The 25,323-nt window shown below is 38.9% G+C and overlaps 1 protein-coding gene across 6 annotated transcripts in view; it reads right to left on the reverse strand.

Annotated features, from left to right (window-relative positions):
• Positions 1-25,323, reverse strand: part of msps (msps cytoskeleton-associated protein 5) — a 231,031-nt gene that overhangs the window by 61,620 nt on the left and 144,088 nt on the right. For all 6 annotated transcript variants that reach the window (XM_071681598.1, XM_071681599.1, XM_071681601.1 and 3 more), the window contains 7 exons: positions 23,702-23,898; positions 19,222-19,373; positions 16,636-16,854; positions 12,330-12,513; positions 9,986-10,177; positions 7,752-7,988; positions 2,530-2,692 (listed from right to left, as the gene is read on the reverse strand). In XM_071681598.1, coding sequence (XP_071537699.1) covers positions 2,530-2,692; positions 7,752-7,988; positions 9,986-10,177; positions 12,330-12,513; positions 16,636-16,854; positions 19,222-19,373; positions 23,702-23,898 — 1,344 coding nt within the window. The remainder of the gene's footprint in view (positions 1-2,529; positions 2,693-7,751; positions 7,989-9,985; positions 10,178-12,329; positions 12,514-16,635; positions 16,855-19,221; positions 19,374-23,701; positions 23,899-25,323) is intronic.

The following is a 25,323-nucleotide window of genomic DNA, read 5'->3' on the forward strand; positions in this document are numbered from 1 at the left end:
ATATTACAATATCTAAATATACCCTTTTAAGCATGAGCTGCTAAATTGCACACTAAATACAATACATAAACCACCATATGAATGTCCAGCTATAGATATATTTCACAGTGCAGTCTTAAAGGAAGTCTCTCAAAACATAATAGCCATGGTGGAGCATTATTTCCCCTCTCACTAACACTTTTCATCTGGTCACAAATGTTTCATCTCCATACCAAACAATCCTTGTCTCATTTATGTCTTTATTTGTTTTTAATATTCATCATCTTCAAAAACCAAACCCTATTTATCTTATCACTCTTATTCTGTATTCTTTCAATAGAATTTTTCACGTATCATTTCTTAATTACTAAAATGTAAACTTCCCTATTCATATCTCTCAAACCTGATTCTAAAGCACATGAATCATACTTGTGCATTATGGATGCAACCTGCAACTTCCCTCTATCTATACCTTAAAAAATTTAATCCGTTTAACCAACTAAAATCTTTTAACAAACTATAGAGAAACATCCCTAGTTCAGATCAAGACTAAATAGAGATAACACAAAATTTTGAGTGCAAGTTCAACACATTTGATGGTATGTTCAATTATCTGTTAGCTTTCAGTAATCTTATCACTACTCTGGAAAACCTAGTGTATAACTGCACAATGAGGGTTTAGAAATGGCTATCCAAACAAATTACTGTCCCAGTTTGATTGGTGTTTTGCCTATTCTTAACAAGAAAGAAAGTCAACCAATTATGAAAATAATAATGTAAAACATTGCCCAAATTTCAAACAGGTTGAACATCCCTAATCTGAAACTATGAAATCTGAATTGCTTCAAAATCCAAAACTTTATGAGCAGAGACATGACATTACATGTGGAAAATTCCACATTTGACCTCACTTGCACATGCGGGGCTCTGATACTGTTGGTGCTAGTTAGTTACAAAGCATCATCACCGCCAGACCTTTGTGCATTACCCATCGTGTTTTTTGCTTATTCTCTGCTCTGTGTGAATAAGTGTAAGAAAATGACTGCTTATCAGTAACATCTAAATTCAGTCAGGAATGAAGGTGATGCCAAACAACCAGAGATTCTCCATATGGGCAGATGACATTGTGAAACCTTAGCTTTCTGAGGGTTCAGTGTTACACAAACTTTGTTTCATGCACCATTTCCTTGCCGCAATGAATAATGGGAAACTATATGTTTGAGGACAATATGTGGTGTGAGGTGGTTTGATCAAGTAAGTAATGAAAAGTTAAGAGAGATGTATGGAAATAAAAAGTGTTGCTGAAAGAGCAGAAGAGGGTGTGTTGAAATGGTTTGGACATATGGAGAGAATGAGCTAGGAAAGGATGTGTCAGAGGTGGAGGGAACAAGGAGAAATGAGAGACCAAATTGAAGGTGGAAGGATGGAGTGAAAAAGATTTTGAGCAAATGGGCCTGAACATACTGGAGGGTAAGAGGCGTGCAAGGAATAGAGTGAATTGGAATGATGTGGTATACTGGGGTCAACGTGCTGTCAATGGACTGAACCGGGACATGTGAAATATCTTGGGTAAACCATGGAAAGGTCTGTGGGGCCTGGTTGTGGAAAGGGCACTGTGGTTTCGGTGGATTACACATGACAGCTAGAGATTGTGTGTGAACAAATATGGCCTTTTTTTTGTCTGTTTTCTGGCACTAACTCACTGAAGCGGGGGATAGCGATGCTGTTTCCTGTGAGGCGGGGTGGCGCCAGGAATGGATAAGGGCTAGCAAGTAAGAATATGTACAAGTGTATATGTTTGTGTATGCATAAGTATGAGTATGTGCACACACTGATATGTTTATGTATGTATATGTATGTGTACAGGCATTTATGTATATTTATGTGTATATGAGTGGATGGGCCGTTCTTTTCCGTTTCCTGGCGCTACCTCGATGATGTGGGAAACGGCGAACAAGTATAATAAAATAAATAAATGTTAAAAGAAAATATTCATGCAGGTATTGTATTCAAATATAAGGATAATACTCTATTTCTTCTTTTTTGAAATTCATTGTAAGTTGAGGCATTGTGTCATATGCCGATAAACACACACTATAATTCTATAATCAAAAGACTGAAACACCACAAGCCATAGCGTCAAGACCCTAAATATCATAAGAAACCCACAGCTTTTTGTCAAACAATATAAATGGCTTGTGAGGCTTCAAGCAGTTAATCCATCATAGACACCCATATTCATCCTTTTTACCTGCTGGGGGTTTCTCTCTCTCTCTACTGTCAAGTACAATCATGGTGCTTCCCTTTTCAGATTTATCACTTCAATAACCTCCTTCCTGTTACTTCCCACTCTGCTAAGTTCCATCCTCTGTAACGGAGTTCCTTCACTTGTAATTTTTTTCAAACTCCCAAAAAAGTAATAAAAAACCATAACAGTTACAACACCACCTAGTTATAAATCCAAAATGTTCTTTCATACCTTTAATCTTAATACATTATTGCTGTTGTTTACTTCATTGTTTTATATGTCAAAAGAAGAGCATCATTTACCATCTTTAAGTTTCTCTGCCATCCAGATGAAGAGCTCAGACTTGAGGAAAGGAGAACCAGACTTTAAGGCATCAGCAAACACTTCGCCATCAATGGTCTCTTTCAATCCTGCCTGTTCCACCCAAGAGTTGAGAGTGCTCATTGCTTGCTGTCTAATATTTTGCTGTAAAAAGAAAGACATAAGAAAAAGTCTGGTTTTGAAAGCTGAAAACCTTTTCTCTTCAAAATGGTGTCCAATGAGCAATGAGGTATTCCTTAGGGAATATTGAGTCAGAATCAATCCTTCTTTCATAAAATTGTTAAGAAAGTTCTCATCTGCTCAACATTTGTGTATTGAATTGTGTTAGAATATCCAAAAGTATAAATTCCAGAATCCAGGGCTTCGAGGTTGGGGGTAAAAAAAAAAAGAAAAAAAAGAAAAAAAATCTGTGGAAGTCTAGAACCCAAGGAATCAACTGAGGTGTATGACAAAGCTAATGGGGTCTCTTATATCAGGAATGCTATTCTAACCTGGGAACTACCTGCATATACATATATACATATGGACATATTCATGCCTCACAGACCTTTCTATGGTTTATCCCCGATGTTTTAGATACCCTGGTTTAGTCCATTGACAGTACGTTGAGCCCGGTATATAACATCCTTCCAATTAACTCTATTCCTTGCACACCTCTCACCCTCCTGTGTGTTCAGGGTTCTGATCACTCGAAATCTTTTTCATTCCATCCTTTCACCTCCAATTTGGTCTCCAGCTTCTCCTTGTTCCCTTTGCCCCTGACACATATATCCTCTTTGTCAACCTTTCCTTACTCATTCTCTCTATGTCCAAACCATCTCAACACATCCTCTTCTGCTCTCTTAGAAAATTTTAATATTAAGCCATTTTAAAGCTTCTGACATTAAAATCAACATGAATCTAATGTATGCAAAAGAAATAGACATATGGGGTTTGGAATGGCAAAAAAAACATCATTTCTCTTTTCATGATGAAAATGAAGGGTAAAATATTAAAGTTCAGATGTGATCACAGAAAATTTAATTCTATATCCACTACAGAATGAACGCACTGTCCTCAGACATTTCAGTTCCATTACATCCACCTTCTTCCATTCTTAGGCATTCACAGCCCAAGAGTCATATATACACATTGCTGTACCTTCAAACCTACCCATCTTTAACCAAACAGTTACACAGTAACTTCTTCCACACACTCCTCAATGCATCCACAACCTTCGTCCTCTCTCATACCCTGTGACTCATTTCACACTCCATGATTCTATCCAATGACACATCCAATCTAAGGTGTCTAAAACATGTTGTATCTCATCACTTCTATTCACATTCATTCTCAATATCATTCTTTCACACCCACTCTCCCTAACTATTTCACCTGCTCCTAGAATTTCTTGAATATGCCACCATAGCCACATCATCAGCAAACAGGATATGAATCTGATCCCAAGCCCCCCAACCCCCAATATGCTGAGGCTTTGCCATCACTCCAAAACCCTCATAGTCACCTTCCCTTCTATAAACAAATCAAACAACCACAGTGTCATCATATTTCCCTGAAGCAGACCTATCTTCATTGGGAGCCCTCCTCCATTTCTATTCTCACATAAGCCTTACAATCATAAAAACATCCTGATGCATTTTGTACCTTTCATTTTTTTCTTTTATGGTGAAGGCTCTAGTCAAGGACATAAGTCCACATCATGGCCAAGCCTTAATTGAAATATTGAGAGAATTATGAAATGGAAAAAGAAAAGATAAGGGAAAGAATTTTTTTTATATACCTATTTTACTTTGTCACTGTCTCCCGCGTTAGCAAGGTAGCGCAAGGAAACAGACGAAAGAATGGCCTAACCCACCCATATACACATGTATATACATACATGTCCACACACGCAAATATACACACCTATACATCTCAAAGTATAAATATATATATATACACACACAGAATATACATATATACACATGTACATAATTCATACTGTCTGCCTTTATTCATTCCCATCGCCAACCTACTACACATGAAATAACAACCCCTTCCCCCCGCATGTGCACGAGGTAGTGCTAGGAAAAGACAACAAAGGTCATATTCGTTCACACTCAGTCTCTAGCTGTATTTGCAATTTTCTAAGAAAGCAAAAGACCTGTCTTTTGAAATGTGCAGGTCCATAGTTATTGAGAAAGACATGAGAAGGTAGAGAGTTTCAAAGCTTCGATGTGATGGGACAGAAACAGTTATCAAAACAGCCCACTCTTGAGTTGCTGATGGCCACACAGTCATCATGTGATGCAGCACTTGCTGAGTAAAGTGTGGTCTACCAGTAGTGGGGGCACACAAGTAGCCAGCTCTCAGGGAAAAAACCAAAGTAATACCTATAGAAGAAGGAAAAAGAATGATCATTGCAGCATAGGGCAAGGGGATCAGGTTTGGAAGTTGGCCTGGGACAGTTTATAAGATACCCAAATTTCGATTCAACTCTATTAAGTAAGGATACAGAGACAGAACCACCCCAAAAAAGAGAGCAGTAATCCATACAATATCAAATCAGTCCCTAGCACAAATGGAGCAACTGCTCAGAAAAGAAGTTTCAACATCTAAAGAGGGCATCCAGTTTCTTAAAGGCAGACTTAGCTATTCCCATAATGTGGGGTCTCCAAGAAAGAGTGGACATTACAGTAATGCCACATATGTTCACCAAGTCAAGAGGTAAAATTACAGAACCATCAAAGGAGGGATGGGAGTTATGAGGAGTTTCTGATAGAGAGATGGGTAGAAATTGGGTCTTCAAGCCATTAAACTTAACAAGATTTTGTGTATCCCGCTGAGATATCCTGTCCAAGTCTGAGCCGGTGAGTCTGGTGATGGATGCCATCAGGACCATAAGCCTTGCTTGTGTCCAGAGGAACAAGCGCTTTTAAGAGAGTCCAAAAAGATATCACAGGAACAGGCATAGGATTAGTAATAGGAGCACCAGGGAACCAAGGAGATTTGCTTTGCCAACAGGAAAGACAGATATAGTACCATCAGATCGGAAAAATGAAGGAAAGGTAGAGCTACAGAAGTTGTTAGAGATGCCCTTAGCTAGAGACCAGAAAGACCTAGTGGTTGATGAGGAGAGGTATCGCACTTCCTTTGAATAAAGGAATGCTTTACCTCATGGATAACATGCTTGTAGCAATTACAGGCAGAAGAAAATACTGAATGGGAGCTAGAGGAATGATAATTTTTCTAAACCCAATATACCTGATCCCTTGTCTAAATGTCCTCAGAATGACTGAACTATGGAATGGATGAAGAGGTAGTCTTGGAGGAAGATGGGATAAACGCTTACATTCCTGCAAGAATAACCTCTGCTATGTGTTTAGCAAAGACAGAAGCATCACCACATAAGAGACAGTAATTTACCCAAGGAAAGTCAGAAAAGAATTTATGTAAGTTATTCCAGTCAGCTTTGTTCAGGTGTCAGTATTTACACTTATGAGGGGTTCTGGAGGGGAAGGTGCCATCAGAATAGACATACTTACAAGAATGTGATTGGATAAACCAACTGGGGGCAAGATTGTGCATGTACAGCGAGATGGACTAAAGGTGAAATACAAATCTAGGATATTAGGAAAGTGGTCAGAGCAGTTCAGGTGTATGGGTAGGGTGGGAAATAATTTGCTCTAAATCACTGAAAAGGGAGATCGTGAGGGCTTCGATCCCCCTACCATCCATATGGGAGGAATTTAATCATTCCCTGCGGTGAACATTGAAATCCCTGAGGAAGAAGAACTTTGCTTGCAGGCGAGAGGATGTAACAGTCTCATGGCAGGAGTTTAGATAGTCGAAGAAGGTTATAAAATTTGTAGAATTTGGAGCGCAATAGGCAAAAGAGAGGAAAAGTATAGCAGTAGAGAGACAGACCTTGAGCCACATAACATTGTAGAAAGATAGACCTTGAGCCACATAACATCAAAGTTTGGAGACTCAAGGTCCTTAAGGCATGCAACAGATGTGTTTATAATGGAACAAGCACAAACACCACCTTTGAACTGGAATCGTGAGTGGAGGTTATAGCTAGATATGAAAAAAAGGACTAGTGAGAATATCATTAGACAACTGTCTCAGAGAGAAGTAAGACATTAAGAGAGTGACTGACAGATGTGTAAAGTACCTTCACAAGGCCTGTCTGTCATACCCATCTTATGCTTTCTCCAGATACATAAATGCTACACACAATGCAATTCACTCTTATTCTCCAAGGATATCTCACACAAATGCTTCTACTTTTTATACATACCAATCTCCATAAAAAAATAACATGTATTCAAAATGACTATTCCATTATCAAAAAGTTCTGAAAAAAAACCCATTTCACTACTTTTGAGGTTATAATTAACAGAAATATAATGTATACATAAGAAACATACATTTAGGGGTTTGGAATGAAAAGGAAGCTAGCTAAGTAAAAGAAGCCCTAAATCATTTTAATTTCACCAAGAAATTTGAGAGGGGAAAATTACTAAATTCAAGATGTAATTATATAAGATCAAAACCATATCTAATTCAAAATAACAACACTGAGATGGAAAGTATACTCAAATGAAATCATATTATGGATGACGATATAACAGGAAAGTGTGACGGAAAAAAGGAGCATCCACAGAAAAGTCATGACTGTACATGAAACATTTCAGGACATATCTATCTATCTATCTCTGATGCCTGTTCCAAATGGAACTCCCTCAAAAGGGTGGCCACGGCAGCAGAGTCTCAATAACAAAAAAATTCCAATGCCACTTCTCAGCCTTTAGTGCCTTACTCTTAACAGGCCATTGGCTGTGGGCAAGTCTAAAGCATGTTTGTAGAAGCTCTTACCTAACTCCTTCTACCTAATGCTCCTACTTATATGTTCCTACCTACTACTTCTATCTACTGCTTCTACCATCTTGCCAAAAGGAAGTGCTAGCTCACAGTGCTAACCACAGAAAAATCTAGTTATGAAGAATGACCTGCATGAGGTAAGTGTTGTCAAATGTTACATATGACAAGGAGAGATTGTATGTTTGTGGAAAGAATGCCAGTAATCCAGCTAACTAGGTCAGAGGAGTGCAACTTGACAATCATTAAAATGCTGGCTCACTAAGCAGATGTCACTAACCCTCCTGATATAATTTGTGAATAATAAAGGGAATACTTTAGCGGACACATGAACACTCACCTTACTATCCCCAAGGGCAGTCAGCATACCAGGAACAATATTCCTTGTATGAGGTTTACAGTGAGGACCCAAAGATACAGCAAGAGATGCTGTTATCCGCAAGGCCTCCAAGGCCAAGTTCTTGTTTGTGTCATTCATGCGAGCACACAGTGACGTTGGCAGTTCGCCAATGTCTCCCTTAATGAATTTGGCCTCAGAAATTATATTTGCCACTTTTTGTAAGGCTTCATTTCTCACCTGAAAAGAAAAAAAAGAGAAATTAAGAGCTTCTACAAATCTTCAACCTTCCCTCTTACAATCAATGATCAGACATGCCACCATCCACTTCTCTAAGCATATTCACATTTAAGTCTCTCTTCTGTTCACCTATCAATATGAGCATAATCCAATAGTGCCCACCTCCCATCCAGCCTATTCACATAAGTAGACTAATGTATGTCCCTCTTTCTATACCAGATATTCCCAATCAAGAGCACAAAACTCCACAGGCTCTAACTATTTTCATTCATATCACTGAATATGCTATTATACTCTAAACTCCCACAATACCCACTTTCATATTCAAATCATTCATCAATAATACCTGGTCTTCCACATCAAATTGCTGGCACACTCACTCAGTTCCTCCCAAAACACTTGCCTCTCTTCCTCACACTTCTTGTCTCTGTGTGCATATGCACTAATTATCATCTGCCTTCCATGATCCACTTTTCATTTTCATCCAAGTCAGTCTGGGGTTCAGTTCACTTTCTTACACTCTTTGACACATTCCCACTGCTCCTCATTCTGTAGTAGTGCTACCTCTTCCTTAACTTTCAGAGTCACAATAACCTCTGACTTTACATTTCCTCTAACACACTCAAACTCTGCACTGGAGTTCTCTCAGATCAGTTCTTTCTCCTATCCTCTTCAATCTCTTCCTATAACACTTCTCATTAACTCTAGAAAACTATATCATGAAGGTCGCATCACATGCAGATGACCTTACAATCACATCACAAAGCTCTGACACCACAGCAGTAGCAACTAATATGCAGCACTACATTACACATCTGGAACAATGAGTCACTCAGAAAAGACTGTATTTATCTCTACAGAAGGCTTAAATCACTTTTAACCCCAGACCAGCATGATCCAGCTCCACCCATTCAGTCACTTTGATTGAATAATCACTCACTGAAAAGAACATCCACCATTCTAGGCATCACATACAACTTACATATGACAATCAATCCCCACACCAATGACATAAATACAAAAACCATTCACAAACAAAATGACCTCAGAAAACTAACTGAGTTCCGGACAAAAAAAAAGGACTTTCTCAACAAACAATGCATCCGCTCCACTCCAAACTATGCTTCACCTGCCAGCACTTACATCTTCTAAAAAGCAAATGTAACAAAGTTGCAGTCACACAAAATGGCGCACCTGGAACATACAATAGCAGCCATGAGACCACAAACACTCAACACCTACATAATGAAACAAAGATCCTCCCAATACAGTCCTATCTCAACATTCTTGGTACTCAATTCTATGCCAAAGCACTGAACCTCTCCCACGCCAGCCATTCCATAACCAAGCACCAACACCTAAGGAGAAATAAAAAGCTTTACCCTCCCTCACACTTCAGTTATCTCTATTCATAGATCCCCATTCCAAAACATAAAATAGTAACAGAGCACACATAACCTAGAATAACCTGTCATGCACAAAACTGCCCTCCTAACTCGTCTTAAATTCCATACCAATACATACACCCATCAGAAATGATACTACCCTGACAAAAATGAGTCACACTTTCTTGTCTACTCTCCAGACATCATCTATCCCTTTAACACTACAAACATGATTTCAACATATACCAAGACCCTAAATGCTCAAGAAGAAACTTCCAATACAGACACACTGCACTGTACCTACAAAGACATCATTACACTTCATTACCTATGGTCTCAACCAGTGGAAGTGGCCACCTTCCTGAACACTCAAGGAGCATCATAAAGATAAAAGGACCCCTTGGCAAGGAATAAATAAGCAGCTAATTTGCAGTGAAAGTTCTTGTGGTTCACCATCCAGCTGCAGCATAATCAGCTACTCTAGCAATGGTTATCTGAACTTGAGTGTGCCCATTAATACTAAATCTACTAAAGATACATACCTTTTGAAATGCACTTAGTGCTTTGGATCTTGTCTGAACTTTTATTACAGAACTAGCAATTGGTCCTTACCTTCCAGTTCTTGTCAGCTAATTCAGTGAAAAGTGTAGATGAAAGCTGTTCACTTATGTTCATACGAGGCACCAAGTCTTGAACATTGATAACTGCTTGCTTAGCATCAACATCATCATCATCTCCATCGTTGTCGGTGCTACTGTCACGGTTCAGACCTCGAATTGGAGGGGGAGGAGTTGTGCCAGTCAGCTAAAATATAAATGTAATTACACCATGGACAGAAGAAAGCATCAAAGACAGTGTCAGTGGCTCATATATGGCTAAGCAAAACAAATACAACCAAAATACCATAATAGTCTTTCACAATAAGAAATTCATGTCTTTTAAAAAGATAAAAGGATTAAGAGAGGAAAGCCTCAGTCTCTCTAAGAAAAAAGTCATCTCTGATTATGAAGTTTGCCTCTGAGGTGTGAAATATATTTCAGGGTGGCCTACTTTTGGTAAGACCCTGAAGTACTCCTTATCATGCCTCTGTACACAAGGTAAATGACAAAAGCGGCAGAGAACAAAACTCTCGATATAAAATCTAACCTATGTGAGAACATGAATGAATAGTTGAGGAGACCAACTGTGTTCTGGCAAATATTAAAATAGCTTTAAAGTATATGGAAAAGGAAATATTTAGCATGTATATCCTACATAAAGCCAAAACTACGAAATGCTTCTCAGGGTTCATCAACACTCCTTAAAAAGAACAATGAGCTAATAGCAAAGGTTAAGGGGAAGGCAGCAAAGGATTTACCAGAATCAGGAGAGCTGAGTTACAGGGAAAAGTTAGAAACCTTAAATTTTCCCATCTTGATAGAGAGAAGAGCAAATGGTGTCCTGATTAAAATCTTTCCCAAGTTTTTAAACCAAACTAATAATGCAGACAATGAACAGTTCTTTGAAAAATGTAGGAACAGGACAAGCAAAAGACATACCATAAATTGTGGCCTATAAGTTGACTTTTGAAGCTTAATTCTTTATTTCCAAAACATGGGATTGACTTACAGGACAGGTAGAAAATGACAAACACAAAAATACGGCAACATCACCTTCATCTGACTTGAACCTTAGCTCTAAATCACTTGGTACTGGGTTGTAACTCAAATTTCTAACACTTACAAATACAGTACTTTTATGATACCTGAGTGTAGCATTTGTTACTACTAATAAATATTTACCCTTTTTATTAATATATATAGTTCTATAACAAATAACAGCTGAAATAATCGATAAGCAACATAAGACTAATTGACCACCAATGACCACCTGTGACATGGGGAAATAGAGTGAAAGAGTATCAATGGGAGAAAAATGGGGAAGAATGCTTAATGTAAGGAAGGCATGTATGTTCCTGGAGGGAACAGGTGTCAGAGATATAGGCGGATGAATAGTTTCATTGATGGCAAGTTGAGACATCAATTGATCACATCATGCCTCAATATCAGCTTGTACAGCGTTTGGGAGTCGAATTATGCAACAGGCAGATGCCTAAATAAAATTTTTTAGCTGAAATGTTAAGGTAGACCAACATGCAAGGTCAACTTACAGTCCATAATTCATGGTATCATGAAATCAAGCATGAAACTTTCTAAAAACAATATAAATACTTTCATTGTACATGAGCAGTGAATGAATGTTGGATAATTACATGAAAAAAAAATTAGCATATGACTATGCAAGTATGTAAGATAGCTTGCTACAATCATGCTCACTTCAGATTTTGGACAAACTTAACAAAACACTGCTTTCTTACAAGGTAATCATTTGGTAAAAGCCTAGCCATTTACCAAAGAGAATATGTTGTATTTAAGCTGTGTGTACACAAGTTTTAGCATTTCTCAACCAAACCTTGCATTTTCACTCCATCCACCACAACTCTGGGACTTTTCTCACACACACAAACTATTTACCGTCTCTCAAGGAAAAGATAATAAGAGTTACAGTATGAATCATCTTGCTTGTGATGTTTACTTAAGTAGCTGCCTATAGGCCAGTTTGTGCTACATGTGCAGAGTGTACAAAAACAAAATAAAATCACTGAAACTGGGCATGGTTTGTGCTACATGTTGGGCAGTGTTTACGCACAAAATAAAATTAACTAAACTGGGCATGCATCTTGTAACTCCTTTCCTTCTATGAATTGATCTAACAGTCTTATCCACAGAAATCAATTCTTTGCAAGAAGGATGTCAGTAATGCACTCCCAATATTAAAATTGGGAAGGTCTAACTCTCTTACTAAACAAGGTAATTGTGAATAGATTTACACCAACAAAATGAAAAAATCAGAAAATATGAGATCCTTAATACTTAAGTTACCATTGCATATTATGGTTTAAGAAGAAATGACAAACCCTTTCAAATTCAGTGTCAATCTGCTGAAGTAATGCAGTTTTTTCATCTTCAAAGAAGACTCTGAGCGTGGCACCCATGTACAAGTATATGGTACCACAGAGAGTGATACCAGATGTCCTAACACCTGGATTAGTATGCGCCAGGGCTTTCTTTATGTCACCAATGAGAGCCTTTGGTTGTAGCCTGAGGAAAAAGAGTTCCCATTTAGGTGAAAGCCATTAAGATCTCTATCAAAATACACCATTCCAAAAACTCCACACAAAATCATTTTTCCCAACATGAAATAGTAACAAATCTCATATCAAATATGCTTAAGGAAACAGCATCACCAATCAGTCATTCACCATGCAAAGAAACCTCAATCAAGCACCTTTAAATAATGCTAAATACTGTAGTAAAATGCTGAAAAAATGGGTTGCCAACATAAAAAATAAAATGCACCTCAGTGATGAAAAGTATGATAATCAAGTAGTACACAGAGGAATGAAACAATCATTAAAATGACACAAAATGGACATCAATAGACTTTTGGTGATAAGGATTAAAAGAATAAGAATAGAGTTGAAAATGTGGAGTGGAGTGCTTTTCAGAAATCTACAAGTATACAAATGACAAAATCTGCTACCAGTGCCATGTCATCAGCAAAAAACAACTACCTCATCTCCCCACTTTCCAAATATACTGTATACCTACTCTCTTCAAAACCCTTGCATTCATCTCCCTCACTATCCCATCCATAAATATATTAAACAGCCATAATGACATCTCACAACCCTGATGCAGATCCACTGTCACCTGGAACTACTTACCCTCCTGTCTTCGTACTTGTACTCTTCACTGCTTTTAACAGCTTTCCTCCTAACCATGTACTCTAAATACCTTCTACATAGCATCTCTATCATGCATACTTATGTGTACTTTTCATGCATTCTCTAATAATGTTATGGCAAAATAATTTTCAACTCATATTCTATCAAATGGCACAACACATTTGTTTGTGATTACAGCTATCACATCCAATATAAGCGTAAGCAATTCAATGTCAGGAAGGAATGTTAAAAGATATAGGTTTTGGTCGGATACTCACGGTCATAGCCAAGAATGTGGGTCTTAATCACAATTTGTTACCTTTAAACTTTTAATGCATTACTTAATTCTTTAAATCATTATATACAAGTCATTTTATGGTAGATGTGAATTTATGAAAAATTCTATGCCAGAGCAAGATATATTCTGATTCATATACCATTAACTAGCAAAATACATTCGTATCCCACATACCCTCTTTTAGATGGTATGTTTCTGGTGCTACCCTGCTAATGAGGTAAACAGTGATTAAGTATGAAAAAAATTCAATGGTGATCTTGTAAACAAAATGTTTGCACTCTAACATGCACTCTCACCAAAGTTTCCTTGTGTTTACTGGGTATTTCTGAGGTAGTATTGCTCAGGTAGGAGGAGAATGTCAATCAGGACGCCCATTAACAAGGAAGAAAAAGACTGCTCCATGGCTAATAATCACCAAAAACTGTTTGATGCCTATACTTAGATGGAATGCTGAGGGATATGCACTAAGCTCATCCCTATCATCCCCTGAATTATCTGATTTTGCAGCAGATGCCATATCACAGGAAAGGCAGATGAAATTTACTGTATACTTATTGAAAAATGTAATGGTATGAAATTCCTTATTAGTCTTTTCTTTCTTTTAAACTATTCGCCATTTCCTGCATTAGCGAGGTAGCGTTAAGAACAGAGGACTGGGCCATTTTTGGAATATCCTCACCTGGCCCCCTCTGTTCCTACTTTTGGAAAAAAAAAAAAAAAAAAAAAAAGAGGGGAGGATTTCCAGCCCCCCGCTCCCTCCCCTTTTAGTTGCCTTCTACGACATGCAGGGAATACGTGGGAAGTACTCTTAATCTTAATGGTTATGAAGGGCTAGAAAAAGTTTGCATTACGTGTGATCTAGCAACAGTTGCTGATTCTGATAATTAGAGGGTGACAAAGACAGAAAATCACACTGCCCCATCTACCTCCACCAGCACCTCATATCCTTATAACCACCTTTTTCAATAAGTACCCTCTAAATTCTGTTTGCATGACCTGAGATATGGCAACAATTGCTGAATCACATAATTCTATGGGTGACACAGACAAAAATAGTGCACCTTGCCCTACCTCTCAGTAACTCTCACTCCAACTCAATCCAATCCAGTGGTACACTAAGCCCACACCACCACATTTTTCAATAAGTATACTGTAAATTTCATCTGCCTTTCCTGTGATATGGCATCCGCTGCTAAATCAGATAATTCAGGGGAATAATAAGGATGAGCCTAGTGCATCTTCCTCTACCTTCCAGTAACCCTCTCTCCAACCCATCCTACTCCAGCAGCAGCGTAAGCCTTAATCACCTTTTTTAATGATGTTTCCATGAATCGTTAAATATAATCTACATAATCTAACTTACATCACATTACAGCTTCAAAAAGAGCAACAAAAACAAAACAAACACTATAATATCCCATCATGGGGTGAGGAGGACAAACGCAAATAAAGCAGGGAGAGTTGCCAACCAATACAATAGGGCAACAATAACCAATTGCTACAAATAATAAAACATATACAAATATAAATACCCTGTATAATTAACCAAAACATACCTAAAGGATATCATACTCTCATGATACCACATAATGATATCTATCCAGAAGAAGATAGGAACAACACCTTAAAAGTGAAATGTATATAGAATACACCCAATATGCATAAAATTCAAGAGAATTTTCAGCAGCAAAGTGGGTCAGTACTCTGAACCAAGTGCATCACTGACTTTCTTTGACTGTTTCAAGGAAGGCCTAAAACAAATGAGCTGTAGTAAAAATGGGTCAGCAGATAGAAAGAGGTGGGAAAAGATGGTGCTACCACACCAGTATGATGGGGTAACAGAGGGCTTTAATCCTATATATATATATATGTGTGGAAGTCGAGAACATTATCTCGGAAAGCAAAAATGGGTATGTTTGAGGGAATAGTGGTTCCAACAATGTTGTATGGTTGCGAGGCGTGGGCTATGGATAGAGATGTGCGCAGGAGGATGGATGTGCTGGAAATGAGATGTTTGAGGACAATGTGTGGTGTGAGGTGGTTTGATCGAGTAAGTAACGTAAGGGTAAGAGAGAGGTGTGGAAATAAAAAGAGCGTGGTTGAGAGAGCAGAAGAGGGTGTTTTGAAATGGTTTGGGCACATGGAGAGAATGAGTGAGGAGAGATTGACCAAGAGGATATATGTGTCGGAGGTGGAGGGAACGAGGAGAAGAGGGAGACCAAATTGGAGGTGGAAAGATGGAGTGAAAAAGATTTTGTGTGATCGGGGCCTGAACATGCAGGAGGGTGAAAGGAGGGCAAGAAATAGAGTGAATTGGAGTCATGTGGTATACAGGGGTTGACGTGCTGTCAGTGGATTGAAGCAAGGCATGTGAAGCGTCTGGGGTAAACCATGGAAAGCTGTGTAGGTATGTATATTTGCGTGTGTGGACGTGTGTATGTACATGTGTATGGGGGGGGTTGGGCCATTTCTTTCGTCTGTTTCCTTGCGCTACCTCGCAAACGCGGGAGACAGCGACAAAGTATAAAAAAAAAAAAAAAAAAAAAAAAAAAATATATATATATATATATATATATATATAAGAAATACCTTACTCTAGGAACAAACCAACACAGGAGAAAAATTAATAAATCTATCTACATATATGATACCTGTTCCCTTTGGGAACTCCCTCATGGGGGTGGCCACAGGTAAAGTGTCTCCATAACTGGTGAACTCCAGTGCCACTTCTCAGCCTTTAGTACCTCGCCCTTAACAGGCCACTGACAGAGGGTAACTAGCAGTGCTTTCAGAGGCTCCTACCTAATGTTCCCACCAGCTACTATTATTCCATGTGTATTCCTTATGTTCCAACGAACTACTCCTACCTAATGCTAACTGCTAATGTTCCTACTTACTTCTTATACTTAATATTTCTACATAATGCTCCTGTCTGATGTTACTAACTAGAAATTCTGTCTCTTGCTCCAACTATATTTCCAAAAGGCAAGGCTAGCACACGGCACTCCGCAGAAAATCTACAGTTGGATAGAATAAGTTGCACAAGTTAAGTGTTATGTGACAATGAGAGATTGTACATTTGTGGACAGAATGCTGCAGTCAAAGTGAGGGTGAGGCAGAAACTAAAGACAGTTATCTAGGTCAATGGAGTGCAACTTGATAATAATTTATAAATAATAATAATAATAAAATACTTACACAAATCCAAAGTCTGTAATAGCATCTGCAAGCCACTTAAGTGCAACTTCTTGGACTTTAGGGCTCTTCTGTTCAAATGCTCGGGTCATGACTTCTGGTCCAACCCACTGAAGTTTGGCAGCTTCAGCCATGGCAATAAGAACCTCTCCACACAACGGGCCATTCTTAGGATCTCCCAATTTCTCTACAAGTTCTTGTATGCACACTTCTCCAGAACGTCTATGTGGATGAGAAAACATTACTTAACATAATATAAAGTAAACATACAAAAACATCATTGAGTAAATACATAAAACTGGCACAATTATCAAGATAAACTTGCAGATGGGTACATGGAACACAAATAAGAGAGTTACTAGGAGCAATTATATCTCCGACACCTGTTCCTTTCTGGAACCCTTTCAAGGGGTGGCCAAGGCAATAGTCTCTCCATAACCAGTGAACTCCACTGACGTTTCTTAGCCTTTAGTGCCTCACCCTTAACAGGCCACTGGCAGAGGGCACATCTAGTGCAGTATTTGCAGAGGCTCCTAACTAATGTTCCTATATAAAAATAAAAATAAAGATATGGGGCTATGGATATTTAATCTATCTATCTCCATCTCTGATGCCTGTTCCCAACTGGAACTCCCTTACAGGGCTGGTCATGGCAACAGCATCACCATAACCAATGATCCTGCATGTTTATGCCCTGATCGCTCTAAATCTTTTTCCCTCCATCCTTCCATCTCCAATTTGGCCCATCAATGAAGTAGGCAAGAGGGGGCTGTGGCATAACCATCAAGGATAAACATGAAATAAAACCATAAAACTGTGTATTCACCACCAACTAGTACTTTATTGGTTTCCTTTCTCTCTTTATAAACTCCTTGAAATGATCAGTAACTGAATTAGCAAGGTTCTGAAGTCCTTCAGGATACATACTTTTCTAAATTTCATGAATGGCTGCCTCCAGCTTAGGTGGCAACAAAGTATCCATGTTACATAATTTCCTTTTCATAAGTGCCCACAAGTTTCTATTGGAGTCAAATCTGGTGAATTCCCAGGCCAGTCTCTGAAAAACTCCACTACACAGTCCTCAAGTCATTTACTGAATTGTTCAGTAGTGTGGCAGGGAGTCCCATCCTACATGAACACTTTGGCCTTACAAATTTTGAATGAATCTGGGAGATGGCCACACAGAACCTCAAGGCAACTGTGTCTGTTCATAGTTTCAATGTTTGGTAACACTAAAAGGTTACCAACACCATAATAACTTAAATAATCCCATACCATAAGAGAAGCAGGGAACTTTACATGCTTGCAATGTACTTGGGTTCAAAAAGCTCAAAACTGGCCAATTGTAATGCACCTGTCACAGAAAAGGTGGACTCGCCACTCCACAAGACACTTCTGAGCTTAGCCATGTCCCACAGTACATATTTCTTGCAAAAATTGACTCTTTCCTTCTGGTGCCTACAGGTATGAGCAGTTTGGGATACATCCTGCAGCTCTGGTACTTAAGGTCCTTGTGTAAGCAGCGCTGCACTGCCCTTACCGAAACATTAATGAACAGTCTAGTGTTCTATCTTTAAATTTTTTTGCACTCAAGCATGTTTCTGCATCCACGTGACATTTAAGAACATTCACGGTAAGTGGAGAGGTTTTTCTGGCCTTTCCAAGGGGTTTCACAAGGGTCAGTGTGGGTTTCACAAGGGTCAGTGTAGCAGTGCTGCTGCTATTATAAAATTTCTTAAATCAACCATTTCATTGATCTCAAGCTCATACCAGTAATATCAAAAATTTCATGAAGTAGCTGATTTCCCTTGTCAAGTGCAACTACAGGAGCTATTTGTCACTTGTAAGGTGGAGAATTTCGAACCACAGTTGGTGGGGGGGGGAAAAAAAAAAAAAAAGGAGCACAAAAAGGCATTCCCAACTTCTACAACTGCTAAACTGCTTCTGAGGCAGACTCATGTGGTATGCAACTTAGCCACATAGTTGCCACTGCTCGCTAGGGAGCGCCAACTTCACCAGCAGACACAAACACTATTCAGGGTGGGTCAAAGAACTTTATGTAAATATAATTGCCATGGGCTGCTTGCACTTATTTCATTGGGGGGCAATGTATACAATGATAGAAAACATATTATACAACAACTGTATTACTACAATGCACTCCTATAAAATGTATGAAAAGTTTACAGTTTACAAGATTTCAAATACTTTCATGTAAAAGATTTGAGAGATCTATATCTAATAAATCATATCACATAACTAGGAACAAAGACATGATGAAAAGTCTGGTTGGAGACCCAGTGGTTAGATGCTAATCTGTAAGCATCAATGAAAGTGTTCAATTTTCTGAAAGACACACTGCAGTTGAAACAAAATATCCACAACCTGAACCTGGAAACACTCCCATCTTCATGTAACCCAGTTACCAGCAGGCCTTCAAACCATCCAGGATATGAAAATTCCTGGATACACAATGTCCATGCTTAAGAGAAACCGTGGTAACTTAATACAAATACACAAAAGAAAAAGACAGTCAGTCACAACATACAATATAGAAACTGTAGCACCATAATTTGAGGAAAACAGTACCTTGTAAATTCAGAATTTTCAGCAAGGTTTTTGAGCGCTTCAAGTTTTAATTTGAGAACTTGAAAATTGTTGTCCCTGAAGCCTGGTTTTTGTGCAAGGATTCTAACAAATGCCTGAGTTGGAATCTCACTACGATCCATACTCTTTAGGATCTGCAAGAGTTAAAAGAAAACATGACTATTTACATAATAACATCTCTATGAAAGTCTATCAGAAGAAATATAGCAGAATTCAATAACTTATCAAATACAGCATTTCCAACATAGAGTAATGATAATCAGGTGCTAGAGAATTTTACATACCGGATTCATTATCATGTACAATGCATGTTAACTAATTGTACTTTGCAAAACTATACATTGTAAAAATAAATGAAGGTTTCCCATAAATGTGGCCATATAAGAGAGAGGAGAGGAGAGACTACAATATAATTTTATCTGAAGCAGGGGAAATACAAAGAGTTGGCAAGAAAAATATCAATTACAAATACAAGATGCTCAGCAATCCATTATCATAATTTCTAAAATTCTTGACTGCCATTTCTTGCAATAACAAGATAGTGAAAAGACATAAACAAAAGCCACAACTGCTCACATACACTCTCTAGCTGTTGTGTGTAATTCCAAAAACCACAGACCATTCCATACTTTCCCCTAACCACTTCACATGCCCTGGTTCACCCCAGTGATAGCAAGTGAACCCCTATAATCCACATTGCTCCAATTCACTATATCCCATGAAAGCCTCTCAACCTCCTGAATGTTTAAAACCCAATAACTCAAAGCAACTTTCGCTTCATCCTTTTATCTCTGTCTTGTTTTCCCAAGTCAGCATTTAGTACAAGAAACAAAAAATTTACAATCAAATTGAAGATGAAAAATTCTATGAATGTGATGCACATGCAAAGACAGATATAAATCTATATATAGGGGAGAAAGAATACTTCCCATGCATTCCTCGTATGTCATAGAAGGTGACTAAAGGGAACAGGAGTGGGGGGCTAGAAACCCTCCCATCCTTGCATTTAACTTTCTAAAAGGAGAAACAGAAGAAGGAGTCATGCGGGGAGTGCTCATCCTCCTTGAAGGCTCAGATTACGGTGTCTAAATAGGAGTGGATGTAACCAAGATGAGAAAAAAGGAGATTTATGTAGTATGTTTGAGGAAAGGAACCTGGATGTTTTGGCTCTGAGTGAATCGAAGCTCAAAAGCAAACTCTAGATAAATATTGGTAAAACTGAAAGTGGATGGAGAGAGATGGGTGATTATTTGTGCCTATGTACCTGGGCATGAGAAGAAAGATGATGAGAAGCAAGTGTTTTGGGAGCAGCTGAGTGAACATGTTAGCAGCTTTGATGCATTAGACCAGGTCATATTGATAGGTGATTTGAATGCAAAGGTGAGTAATGAGGCAGTTGAGGGTATAATTGGTGTACATGGGGTGTTCAGTGTTGTAAATGGAAATGGTGAAGAGCTTGTAGATCTGAGTGCTGAAAAAGGACTAGTGATTGGGAATATCTGGTTTGAAAAGAGGTATACATAAGTATAAGTATGTAAGTAGGAGAGACGGCCACAGAGAGTTATTGGATTATGTGTCAATTGATAGGCGCATGAAAGATAATTTTGGATGTTTACGTGCTCTGTGGAAGGTATTAAGAGTACATGGTGTGGGAGGTAAGTTGCTAGATGCAGTGAAAAGTTCTTATCAAGGATGTAAGGCATGTGTACAAGCAGGAAGAGAGGAAAGTGAGTGGTTCCCATTGAATGTCGGTTTGCAGCAGGGGAGTGTGAAGTCTCTATGGTTGTTTAATTTGTTTATGGAGGGGTTGTTAGGGAGGTGAATGCAAAAGTTTTGGAGAGAGGGGCAAGTGTGCAGTCTGTTGTGGATGAGAGGGTTTGGGAGTGAGTCAGTTGTTGTTCACTGATGATAGAGTGCTGGTGGCTAATTCAGGTGAGAAACTGCAGAAGTTGGTGACTGAGTCTGGTAAAGTGTGTGAAAAAAGAAAGCTGAGAGTAAATGTGAATAAGAGCAAGGTCATTAGGTTCAGTAGGGTTGAGGGACAAGTCAATTGGGAGGTAAGTTTGAACGGAGAAAAACTGGAGAAAGTGAAGTGTTTTCAATATCTGGGAGTGGATTTGGCAGCGGATGGAACCATGGAAGCGGAAGTGAGTCACAAGGTGAGGGAGGGGGCAAAGGTTCTGGGAGCACTGAAGAATGTGTGGAAGGTGAGAACGTTATCTTGGAGTGCAAAAATGGGTTCCAACAATGTTATATGGTTATGAGGCATGAGCTATGGATAGTTGTGCAGAGGAGGGTGGATGTGCTGGAAATGAGATGTTTGAGGACAATATGCGATGTGAGGTGGTTTGATCGAGTAAGTAATAATAGGGTAAGAGAGATGTGTGGTAATAAAAAGAGTGTGGTTGAGAGAGCAGAAGAGGGTGTTTTGAAATGGTTTGGTCACATGGAGAGAATGAGTGAGGAAAGATTGACCAAGAGGATATATGTGTCAGAGGTGGAGGGAACGAGAAGTGGGAGACCAAATTGGAGGGGGAAAGATGGAGTGAAAAGATTTTAAGTGATTGGGGCCTAAACATGCAGGAGGGTGAAAGGCATGCAAGGAATAGAGTGAATTGGAATGATGTGGTGTACCGGGGTCGACATGCTGTCAATGGATTGAATCAGGGCATGTGAAGCAACTGGGGTAAACCATGGAAAGTTCTGTGGGGCCTGGATGTGGAAAGGGAGCTGTGGTTTCGGTGCATTATTACATGACAGCTAGAGACTGAGTGTGAACGAATGTGGCCTTTGTTGTCTTTTCCTAGCGCTACCTCGCATACATGAGGGGAAGGGGGTTGTTATTGCATGTGTGGCAAGGTGGCGATGGGAATGAATAAAGGCATACAGTATGAATTATGTACATGTGTATATATGTATATGTTTGTGTGTGTATATATATGTATACATTGAGATGTATAGGTATGTATATTTGCGTGTGTGGATGTGTATGTACATACATGTGTATGTGGAAGGGTTGGGCCATTCTTTCATCTGTTTCCTTGCGCTACCTCGCTAAAGCGGGAGACTACGACAAAGCAAAATAAATAATAAATAAATAAATATACAAGATGTACAGGTATGTATATGTGCTATGTGTGGACGTGTATGTATATACATGTGTATGTGAGTGGGTTGGGCCATTCTTTCGTCTGTTTCCTTGCGCTACCTCGCTAACGTGGGAGACAGCGACAAAGTATAATAAAATATTTTTCATACACATTTGCCATTTCCCACGTTAGCGAGGTAGCATTAAGAATGGAGGACTGAGCCTTACAGCATATATCCTCACATGGCCCCCTTCTCTGTTCCTTCTTAAAAAAAAAAAAAAGAGGGGGGGGGGTATTTAAGTATTTAGGAGATGTCTTGAGTAAGTGTGGTAATATGGAAGGAGAGATAAGGGGGACAGCAGTACAGGGTAGAAGAGTCACTGGGTCCCTTAATAGGAAAATGAAGGGTAGAGGTGTAAGTATGGAAGTGGATAGAGGATTACGGGACAGCATAGTCCTCCCAACTATGACCTATGCAGATGAAACATGGACAGGGAATGAATCACAGAGGTCAAGAATCCAGGCTGTGCATATGAGCTATTTGAGATTATGTGATGACACTAAATGAATGAAGAAAGAAATGAAGGGGTGGATGAGAGATGTGGCATGGCAGGGAATGCAAAGGGAATGAATTATGGAGTGGAAGAAAGGGTGAAATGTAATACTTTGAGGTGGTTTGCGCTTGTGGAAAGAATACAAGACTGGGAGCTTACAAGGAGAGTGTATGATAGCACAATTAAAGGGTTTGGTGTGAGAGGAAGACCACCTATGACATGGGCAAATAGGGTGGAGGAATACTGGGGGGGGAGAGAAATGGGGGAGAATGCATGGAATGGTATATGCGAGGGGGGAGGGGTGTGTGTAAGGACAGGAATCAGTAAAGTCTCTTCAGGCATGTCCACCCCTTGATGGGAGTTCCCAGAGGGAAAAGGTGTCAGAGATAAAGATTAATAGAATAATACAGTTTTAAGTATGAGAAGGAATGGCAGCCCACAGATAACAAATATAATGAATTAACTAATATGCCAGGAAAATTTAAGACTAGGCTGCCAATGGAATGATTTGTGATCACAGACACAACAGAAGCTACTTGTGTGCAGGGTTGAGCAAATGAGAGTTAGTCTCATGTGTAGAATTCATCTAGACTGAAAAGTGAACTAGTAAGAAGAACTCATGCAAGTTTGAGAGCTTAAATTTCATCTTAACATGAAGAGCATGTGTTAAAGATGTGTATCAGTAAAATGAGGGGCTGTATGTAGCTGATGCACCCCACAGAAATGGGATTTTTTATCCTTATCTTCTATGGGAAATCTCAACAATTGTCTTTCATGAGTACAACAAGCACTAAATGCTCAAGAAAAAATTTAACTTACACTGGTGAAAGATTCTACTGCTCCCAATCTGGTCTTCCAGTTAGGATCTGTAACTCCACTGATGACATCCTCAGGAAGCATTTCACCTGCTTTTTCCAAGGCTTCTTCTATGCTGATTTCTGCTTCTTTACATTCCTCTAAGGCTGAACCCCCACCCCCTCCTCCCCCTCCTCCTTTACCACCTTTTCCTCCTGTAGCTGAGATAAAAAAAATCATTTATTATTCATATATTCATACACATTCACTTGTACTGAGAATTTTGTTAAGAGATGACACAACTCAATATTTAGAGAGAGGAAGCTTACCACAATGGAACACCATAAAAAATGCAAACATCAAGAAGTATGAATTGTACATGAACTAAATATCATAAATCCAATCCAGCGATATCTAAGAAATACCTGATGTTCTCCAAGATTAAGTAAGGATGGAGCATTAATAATCTTATCTATTTCTTCTGAACACTACGACTTTACATATGCTACAAATGGAAGACAGGTATGTGCTGAATAATATAGGGTGAGCTAAAAGTCACTGTAAACCTACTATAGATGACAAGAATATTCAGTCTCTGTATACTAATATAAATACATTTTTCATATTTAAATTGCAACTAATGTGGGAAATGGCACCCACATGCATCAACACTTCTTATCATATTTGCAAAGACATAACAAATCAATCGGAGAGATGTCCCTCATGAAATTTGCGATGGCTTCCTTCAACTTAAGGAGAGGGTGAGAATTGATTTTGTAGACTGTGCCTTTCATTGCTCTCCATAAACAATGATGAAGGGGGTTTAAGATCTGGTAACCATGGTGGCCAAATGTCTTTTGAAATTAAGGAACACTTAAGTGACACTGCATGAGGAAGGAAGGGGAGGAGGATGAGGTGAGGAAAACAAGGATGAGATGTTGGTCACCATCCATGTCAAAAGTCATGTAAACAATCTGCTGCTACCATAATAATAAGAATGAGACAGCTTTACAGTTTGTAGTACAGGTACACAGTGACTTTTGGCTCATCCTGTGCATGTCAATATCAAGTAACCTTCTCCTTTACCAGAGGTAGGATGGGAAATGCTATTTGTAGTTTTCATAAAGGGAGAAAGTACTGCCTGTGAGAGAACATATGCTCACAAAAAAAATTTGAAAGGTACAGATGAGTTATGTACACTTCCATGGCTGTGTAACATTTTCACTAACCAGGCAAAACTGATGACAGTATGATACAGGTATGCAGTTCACCTCTGTAAGCCGAACCATGTAAAGAGATAAGTAGCATTCCATGGTCTTGATAAATACGTAAAATGTCTTTGAAGAAAATTAAGAAACTAATGTTCCTGGTTTTTTACATAATCAGGGAAGCTCAGTATAGTATAGGTTTACCCTAGAAGGCCCTGAGAGTTGTTAAAGTCTATGTATCTGGAAGCAATGTCAAATATGGATAGCTCTGGTACAGATGACAATAACAGCTGAATGATGGTACCCCACATGCTTTGGTCAGAGACACTATCCATTGAATGTGTAAAAACACTCCAAGATGGTACACTCATACCAGTACTCAAGTAATAGCCTAGTTTTCTCTAGTATGGAATGTCAGAAATGAGAGGAGCTGAAATG

This window comes from Panulirus ornatus, chromosome 33, assembly GCF_036320965.1.
Source record: "Panulirus ornatus isolate Po-2019 chromosome 33, ASM3632096v1, whole genome shotgun sequence".
In the NCBI taxonomy this organism is placed as follows: domain Eukaryota; kingdom Metazoa; phylum Arthropoda; class Malacostraca; order Decapoda; family Palinuridae; genus Panulirus; species Panulirus ornatus.